At 36.5% G+C, this 23,796-nt stretch overlaps 1 protein-coding gene across 1 annotated transcript in view; it reads left to right on the plus strand.

The window, feature by feature from the left end:
• Positions 1 to 23,796, plus strand: part of ablim1b (actin binding LIM protein 1b) — a gene marked incomplete at its 5' end in the record, with an annotated part of 69,956 nt that overhangs the window by 26,594 nt on the left and 19,566 nt on the right. Inside the window, 4 exons of the mRNA XM_084434913.1 lie at positions 8,711 to 8,894; positions 10,265 to 10,374; positions 16,385 to 16,511; positions 16,695 to 16,788. Of these exons, the coding sequence (XP_084291039.1) occupies positions 8,711 to 8,894; positions 10,265 to 10,374; positions 16,385 to 16,511; positions 16,695 to 16,788 (515 nt within the window). The remainder of the gene's footprint in view (positions 1 to 8,710; positions 8,895 to 10,264; positions 10,375 to 16,384; positions 16,512 to 16,694; positions 16,789 to 23,796) is intronic.

Raw genomic sequence — 23,796 nt, forward strand, 5'->3', positions numbered from 1 at the left:
AAGTGAATAAATGAGTGCAACTTATCGATGTTTATGATCTCCATGTAGCTCAGTGGAGTTTGTTAAAGGGATAGTTCATCAAAAATGAACACTCTGTCATCATTGACTCCAAACCCATATTACTTTCTTCTGTGAAACACAAAAATAGAATAAAAAAAAAAAAGTACTGTTTGTTTCTCCATGCAATTACACAGAATGTGGAATGGAGCTTAAAAAAAAACTGAAAAGGCACCAAAAACATTATAAAACTGGTCAGTATGATCTTCATAAGCCATTAGTATTCATACAAAATTTGTGTGAGTAAACCTATTTTTATTCAGTGATAATTAACCTTTCATTAAAGTCAGCATGAAACAGAAGTTGTGATTATCTCTTTTTTCTTCTATTGTGGCATATACTGTATATCATAGTAAATCAGTGTGGAAAAAAATTTAGGGCGGGAGTTGAGAATTGGGAATTGATTAGATAATTGGATCATTGTGGTCTGCTATTGGTGTAACCTCATGTGAGTGACAGGTTGTCCTGCTCTCGCACCAGTAATCACATCATCAGAGAAGAGAAGAGATGTTGCTGCAGGAGGCAGGGGAATTAAAAATATATAATAATAATAATGATGTGCACAAATAAATCATTTATAATAAATACTGCAAATTTTGTTTAAAAAAAACCTGGACTGGATCTGTCCAATTTATAAATAAATATTTCAGACAGTTTTGTGAACCGGATCAACCTATTCATTGAAAAGATACTTACAAATCATGCATTGTTACTTGTTTAATGAATGCAGTTTTTGTCTGAAATATTCTTTTAACTCTCTCCCTCATATTCAGTATTCTGGTAATGAGGTTGGACAGGCCTGGTGTACAATATGATAACCTTTCTTTTTCATAACAATGTTGGTAGTTTCACATTCAGACTCATGCCAAGTGGCCTTTCATGCTGCCAGGGTTCTTGTTTGGGAATCATTTTATCTGCTCCACTGGCTGATCTCAGACAGAGGGATTAAGTGTGTAAAAATGAAGTATAAAACTACATCATAGTAAAAAAGACGAGAAAAGACTCAACAGAGAAAGTGATGACTGTGTTTCCCTATACATCCCACTGCTGCTATATTTCAGGGAGAGACATCTCTCTGAAAAACCAGAAGAAGTCTCAAACAAAGTGTAGAGGAAACCCATGCTGAAAGGCCGCTATCCATTAAAGTGCAGGGAGAAAGCAGCATGCTGGGAAACTCATTAAAATATAGATGAAGTCTGTGAAAGCTTGTTTGATGTCTGCATATACTGTATGGGAAACCCGGGGCTTTCTGCGCTTCTGCAGTCTTTACACATTGCAACTTGGCTCTTGTTGTCGAATTATCCGGACTGACATGAAGTAGAATCTGAACTGAAAAAAAGTCACATTTGAACACATTGTCCCTGCTCCTCTGAAATCTTTTCATTAGTTAATGAATAGTGTTGTTTTTTTCGGTTTCCATTCATACGGAGGTAGTAAGACAGAGTGTGTGGATGGAGGAGTTGGCTCAGTGATTGAGAGTGTGGATGGATGTTTGTGATGAAGAAGGATCTGACAGAAATTCAAAAGCGTCATTACACTTGCGTCATTGTTCATCACTAGCACACCCTCACACACACAGTTGAATTCCCAGTCACTCCAGCCCCTGTCATTACTCCTAGCAAATGTAGCCAAGATGTACTCGCTGGATTAAATCCAATACGTTGTGAACACTAACAGGTTTCTTCTTTTTTTCAAAATCAGGTTAAGGTTAGGGTGTAGGGTAAGTTTAGGGGATAGTATTAGTTGTAGCAATGTGTTGGCAATCAGGACTGTGATTGACATCAATAATGAAATGTTTTGAATCAGCTGCGGGGCGGAGTTTGCACTCAACTGGTTTGGGGGGGAATCACACGTCCCAAGTGTATTGGATTTAATCCAATATGTCATTGCACTACAGGCTGCAGTGAGGACAGTCTTGATGAAGCAGATATACAGTACAAGCCATTTCACTGGTACTAGTTTTGACCAGTAGGTTGTGCTGTGAGCCAGCTGCTCAGGTGCCCTAGTGCCCTTTTACTTTTTCAATTAAATATTTTCTTAAAGGCACAATATGTAACTTTTTTGCTTTAAAAATAGCAAAAATCACTATATCTATGTTAATATATATTTTTTAGTTGTGTACTTACATTATCCCGACTGTTTCCAACCACTTTCAAACCAGGAGAAATTTGTAATTTAATTCGAAGACACGTCCCGTTTCTTTATTTCCGTTTTGTCGCCGTCAATGGCGTCATATCCGCGTTGTCCCTGGTTTCCGCTCGTACTGCCATAGCAACCAGAGCTATAAACCAGAGCCCTCTGATAGTAACCAAAGCGACAGACGTGGACAACTGTGTAGTTCGCAATGTCTATTTGCACGCTGTTGTTGTTTCGTTCAAACATTATGGACCAAGGCAAGCAGACTTTGGATAAAAAAGGAGAACTAAAACGAGAATCAATATCAGCGCGGTGTTTTCGAGATGCCGAGAGCTCCCATAGACAGTAGCTATATAAACGAGAGCTCCACGTCCGAGACTTCGACCGCTCCTACATGTACTTTATTAAACAGGTGAGCACATTTACATAAAACTAATCAATGTTATATAGTTCAACAATGATAAAATGTTAGAATATGATCTGTATGTTATTCTAATGTTGATCTAGCTTACTGCTAGTCTCATACAGACAAACTAACACATAAATTTCAACACATTCAAATGCAGTTTAGTGTGATAGTGTAATGTTAGACTAAGTGAAACAGCGCTGCGTTACCTCACAAGTTTAATTTGTCTAATAAACTGACCTGTGAGTTGTAATTCTGCACTTGCGTTTAGTTCGGTAGAATGAAATGTCCATATTCCTTTTATATCCGCGGGACTCGCGTCGCGTGTGGAGCTGATAGCTGTCTCTTAGCAATCCCGACCTGCTTCATATCACAGTCATGATAAAAGCATCGATGTATTCACTCATCCATAAACATTATTAGATCGGTCGGCTTGACGTTGACGACAAGATCCATAATTCTTAGCAAATGTTGCGTCATCAAACTACGCCTTTGTTATTGTAAAGAGGTTAGCGACCCCTAGCGGCGAAAAAATTACATACTGTACGTTTAACAAAGTTGTGTTATTCCATCTTTAGACCATGCTGCAACTATGAAAAAAACAACAACAATCTATTATAATCTAGTCAAAATTGTTACAGTACCATTGTGCTTGGACTTTGTTTTGTCTTTGTTTTCACGTCTCTCTGCCTGAGTTAGTTCATTAATTTGTCACCATGGTTACTAATTTGATTAGTCATTGGTTTCAGCTGTCTATTAGTTCTCTTTGTTTTCTCCCAGTATAAATCTATCTGTGTTTTAGGCATAAAGTATACTTCGTTTTTTCACAGTCCAACGCACAGCCTTCTTTTGACTTACACAGGCGTTCGACGCATGCGCACTTTTGAGCAATCGCTCGCCGCGAGTTACAACCCATGTAAATATCTTTGTATTCTTTCATGCTAGAGTTGTACAAATGAGGGTACTTTCTAACCTCTTCGCACAATCTCTCGTCCACGTAGGCCTCCATTGTCACTGTAGCTTGCATGCGTTCCGGTCTGTTCTGTTTATGCAGTTTTTCTTTGACTACCTTGTGAATCGATGCGCCCAGGGCACGGTTGCCAAAGGCCAAGTGGCCTTTCATGCTGCCAGGGTTCTTGTTTGGGAATCATTTTATCTGCTCCACTGGCTGATCTCACAGAGGGATTAAGTGTGTAAAAATGAAGTATAAAACTACATCATAGTAAAAAAGATGAGAAAAGACTCAACAGAGAAAGTGATGACTGTATTTCCCTATACATCCCACTGCTGCTATATTTCAGGGAGAGACGTCTCTCTGAAAAACTAGAAGAAGTCTCAAACAAAGTGTAGAGGAAACCCATGCTGAAAGGCCGCTATCCACTAAAGTGCAGGGAGAAAGCAGCATGCTGGGAAACTCATTAAAATATAGATGAAGTCTGTGAAAGCTTGTTTGATGTCTGCATATACTGTATGGGAAACCCGGGGCTTTCTGCGCTTCTGCAGTCTTTACACATTGCAACTTGGCTTTGTTTCTGAGGCTCTTTTTGTCGAATTATCTGGACTGACATGAAGTAGAATCTGAACTGAAAAAAGTCACTAATTACTAAACTAATTACTAATTACTGCTAATTACTAATTAAAATTAATTACTACAAAAAAATGTAATGCGCATGTGCGACCTGCGCATACAAAGTACGCTCCAAATCTGGCGGTGAGCGTGCAGTACGCGTGTCTACGCTGACCCTCGCGTATACGCGTAAAAAGTGTACTTTGCTCTTTAGTCTTATGCTGTCGGTTGTCATTAATGCTAACACTGAGTTTGGTTAGGTGTGTCTTCCATTAATAAAGTATTTTAATGTTAATCTTCTTCATTGTGCTCTTTCACACACCACGTTTAGCAAAGCATGACAAAAATAATTGAATAATCAGCTTTTTTCTAGAATTTTACTGTTCTAGTTTTGGTGTGGTCTTAAGATCCCAGCTAACGGAAGAAAAAAATTAAGAACGTTTTGCTAATGTTCTCATTAAGTTATAAAAACTTTATTTCTGAACATTCAAAACATACAGTTCTTTTAAGTTTTAAAAATGTTTTTTTCTTTTCTTGGTTATGTGAACATTCCCTTTTATAATTTTGCAAACATTACTTTTGAATGTTCTCTGAACAGTCTTAAGCAAATAGTACCATTTAAAAAAAACTGAAATGTTTCAGAAAATGTTTTTGTGCTAACTTTTGAGAAAACGTTTGTTCATAACTTTGCTAGAACCTTAGCTAAAGTTTTGAGGACGTCCCCTGTTAGATGGGATAGGACAACACAACTTGAAAATATATGATTGCAGACGGCCCAGGATAGTAGTGGAGAGAATGGCAGTTGTTGTGTCCCTGTGGTCTGTAGTTACAAGATGTGCGTTGATCAACATTAATGGGTGTGACATTTTCTAAACTGGCATCCTGGCATTCTGTGCCCTGTCAGTGAAGGTTACCCAAATGTCAGACACAGTTTGGGCACTGGCTCTCTCTCTCTCTACTGCTAATCACTACTGTCGCCACAGCCACCTGCTTTTCCCATTTGCCTGTCTGAATGGACCTAATCTTCCCAAACCAGAAGACAGATTCAGTGAAGCAAAAGATATGTTCTATAACAAATGTGGAGATGGGAGTATAAATAACATTTTAGAAAAAATTTTTCAACAAAATGACAATTTTAAGTCAGTTTATTCATTTGGCAAAGACGGGAATGAATCTACTGAGCTATGTTATCAGTCGTGCTGTATTTGTCTAGAGATGTATACATATGTACTAGGGCTGCACGATATTGGAAAAAAATTACATTGCGATATTTTTTTTCCCAACGATGTATATCGCGATATTGCGAGCCATCAATCCAGGCTAAAGTCAATAATTACCATTCCATGTTATTAATAATTTCACTAATAAGCAAGCTTCATTACAAGTAAAAAAAAGGCCACTTAATATTTTATTCCAGAAACATATTTCTCTCAGAATTCGGTGAACGTTCTTCACAGGACCTAACGTTCTTCAGATTCTAGGACCCGAAAAATTATGTTTTCTGTGCTGATTCAGTGACGCGTTCATGTAAACGGCACCTATAACCAGCAAAAGTAATGATTAATAATATGTAAAATATTGCGATGTGACATTTTAATTGTTTATTAATAAACAAGTGTTTTCTGTAAAGATTAAGTTGACAATACTGACTCGCGATCTTCGCAGCAGTGATCGGGAGAAATGCACTTTTCATACAGATTAGGCTATTATTATTTTTTTAATGGTTCTGTTTAAAAGTAGAGATTTCTGTAGATAATAGTAATATTTCTATTTTATTATTATTATTATTATTATTATTAGGTGTGTGAGGCGAGTAGGCTACCTTTTATGCTGAGTTGCGGTTCATGGATGATAGTTTATAATCTCCAGTTCAGGCGCTGGCTGCTATAGGCTATTTAATATTTATTTATTAAATCCAGGAAATTGGATAATGAAATACTGATTAAAATTAAGATACAATTAATACGAAACAAAATTCGTTTTAAAGAAAGGCTTTGTGCTTTCTGTTTGAGGTATCTGTGAAAGTTTTAAAGCAGTCTTTTACTGCCGCTTTCATAACGGTCGCGTCCTTAATAACATTGTTTTTTCCTCATAAATGCGAACACGAAAAATAAACGACTTTAAAAAAAAAACATCCACAACTTTATAACACTCCAGCAAAGTAGCCTACCTCTTTTTGGTCAACATCCTCCTTTTTGTAGATGAAATAGGCTAGTCCCAAATAGCTGATTCTGATTTTGGATCCTCTTCGTAGCGCATTTTTAGCTATAGGATTGCCAGTGAATGTTGGCTGTGAGCGGTGAGCTGCGGCACAGCGAACCAATCACTGTGCAGGCACGCGGAACGCGTATGTCACCCCAGCAAAAAGCCATACAACAATCTCGTGTTTACTGTGTGCTACTAACGTTACCCTTCACATCGCATGTTCCGGCGATGTGACTATCGCTCATTCGCACATAGCGATGTCGATGTTAAAACAGAATATCGTTCAGCCCTAATATGTACTATTATGTGTTCAATTGTTTTTTATTCCTGCAGATGATATTTCTTGTTCTAAAGGTCACGCATTCATAAAGTTCATGAAACTGGGAGGTATAATGATTCAGAAGGTTGCTCTCATGCGCGTTAATGAAAAGATAAATCATAAAAATATCAATTAAAATAATGAAAGAATTTTAAATCAAAATAAATCACTTATTAAAAAAGTTAGTTTTTTTTACCTGCAAGTCATGTGATCATTAACTGACATCAGAGAACTGTGAACAGGCGAATGTGTTGTTAAATTATTAAATAATATCAAGGGGTACTTTAAAGCCCCACTAGGTAAGATTTCCGTTTTGGTCAAACAACGACCCCTAGAGTCGCTGTGGACTACTTGTATTTAACGTTACTGTCGTAAATACCACTCACGCAGAGCAGTCTCTTCACTCACGGCCTGATCCCCTCCCCCCTGTATACCGGTCCCTGTTCAGTCGGATGGAAGCTGTAACGAGTGGAAATAAGGTGTGGCCCCTTTAAGAGCTGCGCGCGCCCTGTTTAACTGTCGGCAGTCTGTATTGTATGTGTGCCTCGAACACCCCGTAAGCTGGTTGTTTCTATTTGATGCTCATTCTTGTCCTATTTTTGTCTATCAAGTAATGCTGTGGACGGTAGAACGTGTGACAGACAGTTACACGAGTTCGATTGGGGAATAAACACAACGCGTTACAAATCGTCGGACATCGAACAAGCACAGCTAGCCTCCGAAGATGTCTAAGTTACTAATCCATCAACAAGAACGCCAGGTGCTTTTTAGCTCACACCAACGAGTGAAAGCTTGTCCGAGTGATATACAATATAAGCAATATACTTACAAGTCCAACAGCATGTGAGGACGTGTTGGGGGAAGTGAGGTAGCCTATGCCGTAAAGCAGTCGAATTTTGTAGTTCTTTTGTGTGCGCGGGGGTTACTACCCGAACCCCGAAGTTTAAAAGTACGATTAAAAACGATACAAACCCCGTCAGGCTATGGCAGACATGTCATTCAACCTATTGTAAGTCGATGTACCATCACAAGAGTCTTGGAAATATATTATGAAGGTTGAAAAGTTACCTAGTGCTGCTTTAAATAAATATTTTAGCACACTTGTGCCAAACACATTAAGCAGTGGTGTGTGAATGTGGTCTGCATCATATGATGTTTCTTCTCCTTTTGCCCATAATATCCATATGTACACTGCATAAAATGGTGAAAAATTGTGGCCCTTATAGTTTTACAGGTCGGAATGTTGGAGGATAGACAGAGAAAAACAGATAGAGAGAGAAAGAAGGACGGAGAGGAAGTGAGAGAAAAGGGGGCTTGTTGAGAAGGGGGTATCGTGTGACGCTAAACAAGCTGTTAAATATCAGTCCCGCCTGCCAAGGAGCTTTCAGACAGATCTGGCATGTGTGACGCTTGCCAAGATGACACAGACCTAACACACCTATTCATCCAGACCTATATAAAGCGTCTGAACTTGTGCCAGAGTCTTGAGATCATCTTGAAAGCTCAGGAAATCTTCAGCGAACCAAACTCTCTCTTTATACGACACACTGGCCAAGATAAGCATAAGCCCCCTGACCTTGTGTTTGCTGGTAGCCAAGATGTCTAAATCTCTGTGCAAAAGAGACGCACTAGTGTAACACAACTACTGGGTTGTGTTTCAACACTCAATGAGAGCCAAACTAAGTGTCATTTATTCTGAATGTCCGTTTCAACAGTGTTTGACTCAAGAAAGTATGTGATTTTGGACGCAGCCAATCTCAGACAGATTGGTGTATGACCAGTACCACGGTGAAGTACCGCGAGAGCGATTCGAAAACGTACAGTGCTTTCTAATCGCTCTGAAATAACTCCGAAAAATAACCACTTTTCCCTTAATAATAAACATAATGGGGGCTATTGTTTCATTCATTGATGACCTGTACATCTGTTAACATCTCAAAAAATGTGTTTGTTGGGTTTTATGGCCCTTTAAACGATATATTCTAATTTCCGATTTCTCTGTTTTTGTATTTACATTCAGTGTGCGGTTGTGACCTGGCCCAAGGTGGTTTCTTCATGAAGAACGGGGAGTATCTATGCACACTGGACTACCAGAGGCTTCATGGCACTCGCTGTAATGGCTGTGGAGACTTTGTTGAAGGAGAGGTGGTCACTGCTCTCGGGAAGACCTACCACCCCACATGTTTTGTTTGCACTGTTTGCAAGTAAGAGTTACCTGAAAGCAGGCTCGTTTCAGGCCCTATGTTAAAAGATGTATAATTTATATTTGTGTGTGATGGTAATGACTTTACCATCACACAAAAAAGTTTGTTACATTGCAAATGTGTTTGCTATGGAAGTTTGTTTCCGCCACAGAATAAAAAATAAAAAGGGTAATTGCGACTTTTTATCTCAGAATTGCGTGATATAAAGTCGCAGTTGAGAGTTATTAAGTCAGAATTGTGTGATATAAAGTCGCAATTGAGAGTTATTAAGTCAGAATTGTGTGATATAAAGTCGCAATTGTGTGTTATAAAGTCAGAATTGTGAGAAATAAACAATTCTGAGAAAAGATGTCAGAATTGCGAGATATAAACTCACAATTGTGAGAAAAAAATTCTGAATTGCGAGTTTATTTCTCGCAATTGTGAGTTTTTATCTTGCAATTGCGAGTTTATATCTCGCAGTTCTGACTTTAGAACATGCAATTGTGAGTTTATATCTCGCATGTCTGACTTTATAACACACAATTGCAACTTTATATCACGCAATTCTCAGAATTGCGAGATATAAAGTCATAATTGCGTGATATAAAGTCGCAATTGAGAGTTATTAAGTCAGAATTGCGTGATATAAAGTCAGAATTGTGAGATAGAAACTCCCAATTGCGAGAAATAAACTCGTAATTCTGACTTTTTTTTCTCAGAATTGTTTATTTCTCACAATTCTGACTTTATAACACGCAATTGGGAGATATAAAGTCAGAATTGCATGATAAAAAGTCGCAATTGCATGTTACAAAGTCAGAATTGTGAGAAATAAACAATTCTTAGAAAAGATGTCAGAATTGCGAGATATAAACTCACAATTGCGAGAAAATTTTTATTTTTTATTTTAGTAAAATTAGTTTATTTCTCGCAATTGTGAGTTTTTATCTTGCAATTGCGAGTTTATATCTCGCAATTCTGACTTTATAACACGCAATTGTGAGTTTATATCTCGCAGTTCTGACTTTATAACACGCAATTGTGAGTTTATATCTCGCAGTTCTGACTTTAGAACATGCAATTGTGAGTTTATATCTCGCATGTCTGACTTTATAACACACAATTGCAACTTTATATCACGCAATTCTCAGAATTGCGAGATATAAAGTCAGAATTGCGTGATATAAAGTCGCAATTGTGAGATAAAAAGTCGCAATTATCTTTTAAAATGTTTTATTCTGTGGCGGAAACAAGCTTCCATAGTTTACTGTTACTTTTGATCAATTGAATGATTCGTTGCTGAATAAAATTAATTTCTTTTAAAAAAATAACTTTTGAATGGTAGTTTATACCTAAATGTCATCTTCTCATCTATTTTCTGTTGTCAGACGGCCGTTTCCCGCTGGTGATCGAGTCACGTTTAATGGAAAAGACTGTCTCTGCCAGCACTGCGTCCAGCCAGTGTCTCCAACTCCCAAAGACATCAGCACATCTAGCAGTGAGTTTGCTATCCCACACACGTGTGTTTGTGCTTAATGGTTATGATTTAGTGTCCTACTCAGATTTCAGCTTGCCACAATCATCCCCCATTTATAGATGTGTTAGATTGTGTAGTGTATGCATGTGTTGACAGGTCTTATACCCCTCAGGATTCAAGGTCATAGCTATCTGGAAGCTCACTGTCTCTCCATCCCACCAGAAGCTAAATGCCTTGGTTTTTTCTGCATCTAAATCCTCTATTTAGAAAACTAGGAACCATGCTGTGAAGCATTTTGGAAAAACTGAAGTCAAAATTCGGTTGCACTTTATTTTAAGGTATCATTGTTACAGTGTAATTATACATTTAAGTACTGAGTAATATTAATTAACAACATGTACTTACTATAGGGTTAGGGTAGGATTAGGTTTTGGTTAAGGGTTAGTTGCATGTAATTATGCATAATTCACTGTTATTACTATGGTAAGTACATGTAACATATGTAACAAGGACACTGTAAAATAAAGTGTTACCCAAAATTCTCAAAGTAACAGAACTAGTGGCAGAATTTTCTTTCGTATTGTGAAATGGACTATTACAAAGAAAAAAGCAAGCATAAACAACCTAGCAACTTAGTAGAAACGTTCTATAGACCGTACAGGGGCGTCATGCAAGCCAAAATTCTGGGGGGGCACAATCTGAGACGTTGCAATTGTTTTCTGACGGGTGATATGGATCATGTTAGGAGGGGTCAGGGGGTTTCTCCCCCTGGAAATTTTTTTATTCTGGCTGCTTAACATACCATTTCAATGCAGTTTGGGAGGGACAGAAATACCTTAACGGAGCTAGCAGCAACCCGCCTCCTCTATCTGAGGACTAAGTTAAAGTATCTATTTTGTACGTTTATGTAAAAGACAGGTTGATGAAAGAACTGTAAGCTCAAATTCAAAAGCTTTTGAAGTCTACTTCATTAAAGCATGTTTACACACACACTTACTGTACACTTAGGCCTACTACACATGATTTTAAAAACAGTAGGCTACCATTGCAGTTTTTATGTTATGAATTTAAATTGGTATGTGACCTAAGAACGATCTTACATTAAAGGTACATAAAGGTGCTGAGGTCTGACTTTGTGGTGCTCTGAAATTAAGTTATTTTAATATTAATATGTGATGAAGGACTTTAAAAGAAGTTTGGCAGATTTCAGTGCTGAATAAGGTTAACACTACCCCGTTTATTTGAAAATGGTTAATATTTGACAAAAAAGTAATCAAATCAAATGTAATATGAAACATTACTTTAGTAAAATCATTGAAATACTGTAGTTACACTGCTCATTATTATATTTTAAATAAGGAACTTGTAAAGAGTAATTTATGAGCTAACAGAAAAGCTAGTAACTTGTTAGCCAACTAGTTTACGGTTAGACTAGGCTAGCTATCGATAACGTTACACTGACACAACTTAAGTTAATGCTCTGAATTCGCAGCTAATAACAAATCCATAACTTTATGATCAAGTAAAAATTTCCAGGTCAACCACAAATAATCCCACTACCTTTTAATATCATCCGATAAATAATTCAATGCTGATTTGTTGCTTTGCCCACTTACCACTTCAAGACCATCTGTAAAACATTGCCAGCTCAACGTGCGAGATGAGTGAGTTGCGAACATACACAGCAAAGATTCTAGAGTGCTACGCGCGTAGCGCTCTAGAATCTTTGATACCCAGACACCATATTAGGAAAAAGAGCTGATGCTGACCGATTTATTACACATCCAGAAGAATACATTTGAGTCGTTATAGGCTCTGGTATATTATGGAGCATAATAGGAATAAAGTTGTGACAAAAAAAATTATCAGGGAGGAAAAATCTGAGGGGGCACGTGCCCCCTCACTTTGAATGGGCATGACGCCACTGAGACCGTATGCGCCATTTTTTGCGGTAGCTTTGTATATTTCTATGGCATCGCTGTCGAAGAGTAATTAGCTAGTAAAGAAGGGTTTACCCACTTATTGTAGAGTTAACGAAAGTTATCTGGGGCATTGTAATGTTTGAATCAGATGTCATAAATGTCAGTATTCCGGGAGAGCTGTAGCTTCATTCTGTGAAAATACAAACAGGAAGAAAGAACACATTGAGCACAGGGCTAAAAAGGGGCGGAGCTACATAAGTTCTTTAATCCACTCAAAATGCATTGGAAACCACATAGCAACACCCTAATAGCCACCACAAATATGTGCTCTACATTATCAACCACATAGGAATGCCCTGGCAGCCATCCACAGCGCCCTAGCACTATGATGGCTTTTACACAGGCAAATATTTATTCTGAAATAGCGTTTCAATAAGATTCCCTGCTTCTTTTCAGACTCGTCTAGGGTTACTTGAGTTGACAGGTGACCCATTCCTGTGCTGTCAACCAGGGAAAAGCTGATCTCCTTATATATGTTTCTCTCTTTGATTTCTCTCTCTCTTTTATCTCACTTAGAGGAAGTTCTTCATCCTCTTCCGGTAGATTAGGGGTCCTCTTGGTGTAATTTAAGCTCCGGGGCCCCCGGAGTAAAGCAGACAAGCACAGAGAATGAGGGAGGCTCAGAGCCAATGAAAAAGCTCAGAGCGCTGCTGTGCCTGCTGGTTGACCCATTCTCTCTCACTTGCATTCTCTGACCTTCCGCATCCTGACACATTCTAGACTGATGGATACTGACAGATTTGACAGAATGTGCCGATTTCCTGAGGCTCGGGGTTTCCTTATTATAGTAAATGTCTCTAGTAGTCATTAGATTCAAATTGTCATAATGCAGGGAATCATTGTTATGTAACCATAACAATCAGGTGATGGACAATTACAGAAGCAATTTAGCAATGAATAGCTGCTGTGTTGCAGAGGAGCGAATTGATGTAATTGTAAGCATTGCATCATGGGATTGGTTTTGATTGAGAAAACATTTTGTAGACTTTTTTGCTTCGCTGGGCAAAAGGGGGCAGGGTGCCTTTCAAAAGTTTGAGCTTTAATACTTCTATTCAAGGACACATTCATTTGATCAAAAGTGACATAATGACATGTTTTAAGATTTATGTCAATCTTTATGTTTTAAAAAATGTATCCACATAAATATTAAGCAGCACAACTGTTTTCAACATTGATAATAATAGCAAATTAAATCAGCATATTAGAAAAATCTGGATCATGTGGCACTAAAGACTGGAGTAATGGTTGCTGAAAATTCAGCTTTGCCATCATGGGAATATTTTCAGAAAATTACAGTTATTGTAGTTATTTTTATTTGTTGTATTATTTTACAATATTGCTGATATTATTGTATTTTTTATCAAATAAATGGAGCCTTGGTAAAGCATAAGAGACTTTCAAAAACGTTAAAAACTCTTACCGACCATATATACATATTATTTATATATATATAAATATATTTTTTTTTTATACAAATATATAGGTGCAACAATATTGAAATAGCAGATAACCAAAAACAGTTTATATTAAAAATGATATAGTACTTTGTCTAAATAAAGGCAAAACACTAAAAAGTAAAATGTATTGTTTTATTTATTGTAAGTGAATTTAGACATCACAACAATGTACAGTATGGAAAACTAATATTAATTTTGATTTGATGTTAAATTATTAGTGTTTTTGAAGAACAACTGTAAGCATGCATGATGCACCAATCTGGTATTTTAAGATATTAATCAGATAATAGTCATAATCATGCATTCTATTTGTTTTATTCACATGCTCATGATCTTCTCATGTGTCAGTGCACTTCCTCTTTCATTTTTTCTCAGTTATCTTTCTGTTCCACCCCTGTATGTACAAGCATCTGTACACACACATAGAAGACTGCTGAATATCTCTTTGTGTCATGCTCGGCTGATTATTTGTCATTCACAAGCCTCAGGAAATGATTTAAGGCTGATGAAAGTCTTTATCCAGGATAAGTGTTTTGTTTTTTGGAAGGCGCTGTTTGTTCGAGCAACAGTAGTGCTGATTTGGCAAACCCCACAAAGCTTTTACCACATGACACTTCTAAAAACCTGCACTGAGAGTTTGATAAACCTCATGACAGGTGGATTGAACACAGGTCTCTTTGAAACTTTCTCTTCACACATATTCTTGCACACACACTCTCTCTCTGTAGCACACACAGTGCAAGTAGAGGCCGAGAAGGCTTAAATGATGCATTAGAGCACTAGATGCAGTGCATTATATACTCTCCTCACTGTCAATGGTTGCCATTGTGCCTGGAGCAACATCAGCAGCGTCTGGGAGCTCCCCACCCCTCCACATCCGCCCCTGCTTTTTTTTTTAAAACCTTTTGGGATTTCAGCCAAGGAACATAAATAGAAGATGACATCCCTGAGCTATTTTTATCCCTCAACCTTTTACACAAGTTACACATGTATTAACTAAATTCCCTCACATGTGGAAGGAGGATGGAAAAAATGTCCTTGTTGTACCTTATTCTATGAGTCATGCAATAAATGATGATTCACTATTGATCACTGCATGAATTTTATGGATATTCTTTGTTTGAAATCACTTCTAAAAGCCTGAATAGTCAGTGCTGGAGGTTGTAAATCAACAGGCCTCAAACTAAGGGAAAGTTTTTTGGTTAACACTGACATCTAGTGGAGAGAATTGTTTGTGGGCCCCATAAAGTATAAAAAAAAGATATGCATGCCATTGCATTGCATTTGCATCTAAATATTCCTGCTTCTCTACTGTGTATCATTGTTGTTATTAACTAAAACTAAAAAAATCGATTTTGATCATTTAATTTTTGCTGAAATAAAATATGAATATTAGATGAAAAACTTAAACTTAAAAAAAACAATGAAAATTAGAAATGTTACCTTAGCAAGTAACTGTAATAAATACAGTAGGGGTAAGTTGTTGAATTGAGAAAAGCAGTAAAATGAAATAAAAGCTAAAATAAAGCTACACTTTAAAAAATGTTTTACAATTTTTTTTTTATGCATTTCAGTTAATAGTAAAATTCCATCAAATTGAATAATCCTTACATATTTTAATCAAAGAATTGAATAATCCTTACATATCTTTTACATGAGGATTATTCAATTCAGTTTAATGGAATTTTACGATTAATTGAAATGTGTAAATCTTTTTTTTTTTTTTTTTAGCATAAAACATTTTTTGAGTGTTTCTTTTGACAATTTGAGAATAAAAATCACAAAATGCACATAACAAATTACTAAAATGTAAACTAAAGCAAAAATGAAATAAAAACTGAAAAATATAAAAAATAAAAGCTAATTCAAAATAATAATAAATACTTTAGTCACCATCAAATCAAAATTGAGCATTCTTATTTTAATGGAATATTGCAGTATTCATTTTAAATGATTTAGCCTTGCAAATCATTATTTTATTCAAATTAATTTGCCCTTGTAATCTTTAATGAAAATAACTTCCCCTCCCTCTTCCAAGCAACAACTTCTCTTCTGTTCTGTTCTGTTCTGTTCTGTTCTCTTCTCTTCTCTTCTCTTCTCTTCTCTTCTCTTCTCTTCTCTTCTCTTCTCTTCTCTTCTCTTCTCTTCTCTTCTCTTCTCTTCTCTTCTCTTCTCTTCTCTTCTCTTCTCTTCTCTTCTCTGAAGACATGACAATAGCAAACCACGATAATCCAACAGTCCAATCAATTCTCGATGGACAAAATAAAAGTCCCGTAAGAATAATAAAGTCCCATCCTACATTTTTAGTTTGAGAAGCTATTTTACTCAGATATATTACATCACAATAGGAAAAAAATTTTCATGTCGAATTTTAGTACTATATAAATTATACTAAAAGAACACTATGTAAAGCAGTACATCAAATATCTAATCCTGCTTGTGACTACCAATTGCGAGTTAATTACTGATAACCTACTTTTGACTGTTTAAAAAAAAAAAAAAAAAGCATCTAGATGGTCTATAAGTGTCATTTTCAGGCTGCTATTCAGTACGTGTGTGTGATCAGGTGGATCTGTGTGTGTTCTCTTGCAGACTGTGCAGGATGTGGCAGGGATATAAAGAATGGCCAGGCTCTTCTGGCCTTGGACAGACAGTGGCACCTCGGCTGCTTCAAGTGCAAGTCCTGTGGGAAAGTGCTGAGCGGGGAGTACATCAGCAAGTGAGCTATGCCTTCATTATTTTTTATCTTTCGCCATCTCGTGCCTCTATAATTCCCCCTCTCTGATCTGTCCTCTTTTCTAATAGCATTCAATTTTTATCCTGGGTTCATTGAGGTGAAATAGAATACAGTAAAAGCATAAATCTCTCTTCTCTCTCTTCCTGCCCCACCCTCTCTTTTAAGGGATGGTTCTCCGTACTGCGAGAAAGACTACCAGATCCATTTTGGCGTGCAGTGTGAGGCCTGTCATCAGTTCATCACAGGGAAAGTTCTGGAGGTGAGTTTCGAAGTATGCGTATATTGACTGTGAATTATAAATGATAAGGCATTATACACGTCCAATTTCATAGTAGTGTATTGTGTATGAAGCAATAGAAATTTCTATTATAAATCTTAAAAAAAATTTTTTTTATATATATATATATATATATTATTAAAATATTTACCTATACATTTTTGAATGATTTGATGACTGCTTAGAGCCAGTAGATGTAGTTTTTCATTAGATGTAGTTCTTTCATCACTCTGGAGACTTAAAGTAGATCTAATTTATGATTTAAATATTAAATCATAGATGCTTCTCATTCAATCAAGAGAAAGACACTACCGTTCAATTTTTGCTCACTAGAGCTGTATTTATTTGATCAAAAAATACAGTAAAAACAGTAATATTGTGAAATATTTTCACAATTTAAAATAATTGTTGTCTATATGAATATATTTTAAAATGAAATGTATTCCTTTGATGGAAAGCTGACATTTCAACATCATTACTTCAGTCTTTAGTGTCACATGATCCTTCAGAAAATATTATAATATGCTGATTTGCCGCTCAAGAAACATTTATTATCATCAGTGTTCAAAACAGCTTAGTATGTTTGTTAGAGTATAGAACTATATAATAAATGTGGATGGTTTAGATCAGATAATTTGGCTTCGGAAGAATTTGATAAGACACTTTTGAGTTCATATTGAACTCTTGTTTGCAGACTTTGGTATCTTGGGAAATCTAAGGGGTTTTTTTTCTGAAAATCTAGAGGAGACGTTTAATTTTTTACTCAAGAAAAAAATCCGAAAACCAGAAGACTCAATTCGCTCTCAATTTAATCCCTTTGCTGTGTAAAAGAAACATTTGAGATGTTAATGAGATCACTATTTCTTGCCTTACGGATATTAACGATGACCTCTTGTGGATTTTTCTTCTTCTTCTGTTCAGTGTTTTATAGTTATGTCAGTATGTGTCAGGGTTTCAGAATCTTACACATCCGTTCCCACTAAACATCTGGATCCCCTAAGAGTGGAGTCGTTAGTCTGACCCATGTCCATACACACACATCTCAACAATCACGGACACAGCTGAACTTACATCATCGCGCCATTCATCAAACATTTTAGAACTGACACAAACCCACGGGGAATAGAGCAAAGCAGCGCTGTTGGGTGGATTCCAAGACCCCGCCCTGCTATTGTACGCGGGACGGCCCCTTTGAGGCCGGTCCCCTCTGATAGGGTGGGATTGGAGTGAGATAGAGAGGGGTGGGCTGGGGGGGAATTTAGGAAAATTCTCCAGAAAAGTCAAAGGGGAAACGTAAGGCACTGAAGGGGAATATAGGAATACTCTTGTAAGTGACAAAAGTGATTTTAACCGCAAGGTCGCAGGGCTGGGGTGCCACACGAGCAGCCTGCCAGAGGTAAACTTCCTAAACTCTTTCAGTAGAGACGTTTTAGATATCATTTTTTTAAGCACTTGACAAACATGTTTACAGTTATGTCATGATGTGTGTTCTGTTCAGTTTAAGGAGCTACATGTAATATAAGCATGTTAATGGTGTTTATCTACAGAGTGTATATATACTTCAGAGCCTTTTTCTTTGCTGTTTAGGTGATCACAGTCAAGCTTTGTCATCCTGATTATACTGACCTGTCAACAGTCTATTAGTTACCGGTTCTCATCTGTGCTCTATCACACACAGTCTGTTTGCACTTACACACTTAAGTAGACTAGTTGTATTTATGGGGATCTGTGCAGCCACAGATGGTGGAAAGGAAGTGCACTGGAATCTTATGCATGTGTGACCTTAGGAGATCAAAACCAGCTCACCATCTATAAAAATCCAGGCAGATATGTGTAGAATCTCAGTGTAATGTTAAAAGCAACAGATGCCGCTGGTCTGCAGATGGCATCGCGTTTGTGCCAAGGAGGCCATTCAGATTTAATGAGGGACGAATAGCGCTTATAAACATTGCTGTGGAACGCTGTTATTTTAGCTTTGGTTATGGCTAGAATCGAGACTTTGCAGTCAGCAGTTTGTTTTCTGTACTATTAAACATTTGTGTTGGGAACAGACACTCACAAATGCTATTAGATCACTCTGGGCTGTCAGCTTCTATATGTCAACCGTGGATAAGTTATTTAACTGCAGTGAAGTTTCACTCTCATTAAACCTCACCAATAAGTGTCTAATGAGACTATCCAGAAATGAAAAGTCTGCCGCACCAGCTGGCCCTGCATTATCTCACCACACACACACACACACACACACACACACACACACACACACACACACACACACATATCCAAAGTGTACCAGACGCCCTGAGGGAAATTGCTCAGAGGTTGGAGTTCTCAGTTGTGCTTAATTTAGGTGACTTTTTCTCAGAGATTTTTTCTAAATGAGAAATAAAAATAGATGACAGAGTAGGACTACATAGCTATACAATGAATATGGATGGCATTGCTCACATCATTTTTTACAGAAGAATTTTATGTGAAGAGTTCTGACTGACTTTTGAGTGCAGACTTCAAATGTTTGGGTCATTTCTTTTAGAAAGCAATTTATACTTTAATACTGCAATGATGCATTAAATTCATCAAAAGTGACAGTTAAATAAAAGCCTTCTTTTGAGCTTCCTATGCAACACAGTGTCCTGAAATAAATGTATCATGGTTTTCACAAAAAAGCTAAGCAGCACAAATGATTTCAACGTTGATAATTTTAATAATAAATGTTTTTGAGCGCCAAATCAGCATGTTAGAATGATTTCTGAAGGATCATGTGACACTGAAGACTGGAGTAATGATGCTTAAAATTCAGCTTTGACATCACAGGAATAGATTACATTTTACTATATATATGAAAAGAAAGTAGTTATTTTAAATTGTAATAATATTTTATAATAGTACTGTTCTTCCTGCATTTTTGATCACACAAATGCATTTTTGGTGAGCATAAGACACTTCTTTTAAAAAAAAACATTTAAAAATCTTACTTTATCCCAAACATTTGAGAGATGTACTGTAGCATAAGCATTAAATGAGCACAATTTATGATCTTTTCTGAACCTTTAGAGACATGACATTGCAAAGGTATAGGGAATTATCTGAGAAACTCAAGTAAAGTCTTCATTTGGTCTCCATTCATCTCAATGCTGTCTAGAAAAAATAATCGTTTGGAGTTAATAATCGTTAATACATCTCATTTGTGTTTTTCTTTTTCTTTTTTTTTTCTCCGCACTTTGTGACTGTTGGGTCTTTTTTGGAGAGTTTATTTTTTCTCTTTGCTGTAATAGTGGCCAATATCTCAGCAAACTGCACCTTGTCAGATTCACTTGTCTGACTCTTTCCTCATTGGGCAGGTTTGTAGAGTGAAGTATTTTAGTTCAGCTGAGGGAGAACATACCCAACAATACATACTGTGAGTCTGGCAACACAATACTGGGCTATGTTGCTGAATACAGATGAAAATGACTCTTACTGGCATTCATACACACACACACACACACATTATACATGATAGCACCCTTACTGAAAAGACCAGCAAAAATGTCCATACTAGAAGACCAGCTGGCTGACTAGTTAAATAAGATGAACACCAGCTTAACCAGACTAGGAAACAGTTGTACCATATGAGCACCATTTTAGCCAGACTTGGAAAACAACCAGCAAACCTTAGGAAACGTCAAACAGAATGCGTTTTTGCTGTTAAAAACGTGAGATGCAGATAGGTGAAAAAGTGCGTTTTTCAAAAGTTGTTGAGCGCTGTGTTTTTAGAATGCCGTGCCACGTACGAGACACTGCGAAAGACGCGAGCGCAACGGTTAAAGACCGTCTAGTGCGTTTACATTGGAAAAAATACAGAAAAGTAGTGGTAAAATGTGTTCTGTGTGAAAGACTTATATTTTTATTTCATATTTTTTTCAGTATGGTGCTTTTGATGCACACTGAAAAAAAATGTAGGCCTAAATTTATGATTTATGTATTTGAATAGCATATAAAATTTCCATCCATTTGGATTACACCATTTTAACATCAACGAACTAATAAAGTTAATGTGATGTATATTTGTCAGTCATACATAAATGAAACAGAAAATATTTCTGCACTAAAATCATGGCATAGTTTGTTATTAACTATTTGATTTTATTTAAATAATCATATTTTCAAAATGCATTTATTCAGATAGCTTAGAATCAGCATAATTCTGTTATTTGTGAAAACCAATTTTTAACAGTTAAAATATGGCTGAAACGTGCAATTTAAATTAGTTAAAATGTATGAGATACCTGTACATAATTAGATTTATTGATGATGAATATATAAACATGGTGTGTATTTATTAGTACTATTAACGAAATCTTTCTTAAACGCAACACTGTAAAAAAAAAATGTTTTGTCATAACAACTTAAAATTTGTTGAGATAACTTGAAACTAAACTAAAGTTAACTAAACGTAATATTTTAAGTCAAGCATGAAAACATACTTTTTTTAAGTTGAAACAACACATTGTTTCTTACTTTAATGTTGAATTTTAAGTTGTGATAAATAATCACAGCAATCTTTTTTTTTTTTTTTTTTACAGTGAACCTATTAACATCAACATCCCATGTATGGGACCAGCATCCAAAATAATAGCTATATATCCAAGCACTTTCTCTCTTTTCGTTCTCCTTTGCGTCCCCCAGTCGTTATTCCCCTTGCTGTTTTCACTTTATCCCTGTGTCCCTCCCTCTCTCTGGCTCTGTCTTCTGTCCACACCCCTCCATCTGGGCTGAAGTAGAGGCGTGGACTGTTCTTGGCCCCAGAGTTCGATGCTCTATGTTTTCTGTGTTTGCTTCTTGTGATGCAATAGGAAATGACTGGCAGCCGTCTCTCTCGGACAGAGCGCTACTCAGAGAGGTAGAACATGTTGTCACTCTGGTTTGTTGACTGGAAAACTGTTGCATGGCCTTGTTGCCATGGCAAGGAGACCCGGGAGCCGAGGGGTCACATCTGTGTGAAATCATGCGTTTCAGCTGCATTGCCTCATAGTTCAAGACAGCCGAGGACCATGGGATGTTTCCCCTCAGAGGAGCCAAATGGGCGACTCCCTCTTCAGCGCGCAGAGCTCCAGCTGATTGAGGAACAACAAAACAATTGAATTGTGTGCCTGTATGAGAAGCAAGATAAACAAAGCTTTAGGTTTTTTGGTGCAGTATAGCTTCTGTGAGTAAAAGAGCAAATCTTTTGAGTGGGAATTAACAATTTCACTCATGTCTTTCCAAACCTTTTTGATTGTTCTTTTTTCTATGAAACAGAGGGAGAAATTTTAGTGAGGGGGATGGTCTCGCAACACTTTGTTAAGCTCCAAAATGCACCATAAAAATGTTACATAAGTAGTTCAACGATATATTCCAATTTGTCTGAAGCCAATAAATAACTTTGTTTGACAAAAGAGGCATCAATTGCCATTTATTTTGTGGTCTGTATGACTTTTGTAGATATATTTCAGCCTGTTTGTCATGCAAAGCCGTCATATTGACAAGACCTGGACAAATATGGACCACTTTTATGATTGTGATGCCACTTGTTTCATTTTTTTCTTCTTCATTTTAACAGCTCCACTGCTCATTCACTTTCATTATATGGAAAAGAGAGTTCAGAATATTCTTAAAACATTTTTTTTGTGTGTTCCACAGAAGAAAGGTTTTGGATAACAAGAGGTTCAGTAAATAATATTATATTTAATATACATTCAATTTAATATATATTTAAACTATGCTTTTAAGAAGTGAAAACAATAAAAAAGGAGAGAAAAATAACAAAAAAGCAGTGTTGCCTCAAAAAAAACAGTATTTTAAGGAGGTTTTTGAAGAAGAGTGAGAGAGAGAGAGAGGGAGATATCAGAACTACAGGGCTCATCAGCATTCCCTGAGCTAACTGAAAGCAGCAGAATGATGAAACAGTACTGCAGATGACTTACAGCTGTGCGCTACATGACCTAGAGTGATGATCTCACACACATACATACACAATCTTATGTGGAATGTGCTGTACCTTGAGCTATGACTGGTAAACTGTATACACTACCATTCAAAAGTTTGGGGCTGGTGGGGCTTTTTTTGAAAGATTTCTCCTTTGCTCACTAAAGCTGCATTTATTTGATCAAAAATACAGTAAAACCATAAATAATGTGAAATAATATAAAAATTTCATTTCATTTTAAATGTTATTTATTCCTGTGACTAAAAACGTTTCTGCAGTCACATCATCTTTCAGAAATCATTTTAATATGCTTTTGCTGCGCAAGAAACATTTATTATTATTATCAATGTTGAAAATAGATGTGCTGCTTAATATGTTTGTGAAAACTGTGAAACTTTTTCATTCAAGTTTCTTTGATGAATAGAACATTCTAAAGAACAGAGTTTATTAAAAAATATATATTTTGTAATATTATAAATGTCTTTACTGCACTTGTGATCAATTTGATGCATCCTTGCTTAATAAAAGTATTAAATGAAAATTCTGTCATTAATTACTTGCCCTCATCTCGTTCCAAACCAGTAAAACTTTCGTTCATGTTTCAAACACAAAGAAGATCTTTTTAATGAAATCTGAGAGCTTTCTGTCCCTCTATTGACAGTCTACGCAACTACCACTTTAGACATGATTAAAGTAATCCATGTCCCCTTTATTTACAAAATATTAATCTCCAAAACATGTTCACGAGAGCACCACGACGCATGCATGTTGTGTTGATGCGAGAGCAGACATTGTTAGATGTGAACGCATCTTGGAGATTAATATTTTGTAAATAAAGTGGTAAATTATATATATATTTCATCTATAATGATGTCTTTACTACCTTTCTTGGGTTTGAAAGTGGTAGTTGCGTAGACTGTCAATAGAGGGACAGAAAGCACTCAGATTTCAGTAAAAAGATCTTCATTTGTTTTCTGAAGATGAATGAATTAATGAATTAAGATGAGTAATTAATGACAGAATTTTCATTTTTGGGTGAACTA

This window comes from Rutilus rutilus, assembly GCF_951802725.1.
Source record: "Rutilus rutilus genome assembly, chromosome: 16".
NCBI lineage: Eukaryota > Metazoa > Chordata > Actinopteri > Cypriniformes > Leuciscidae > Rutilus > Rutilus rutilus.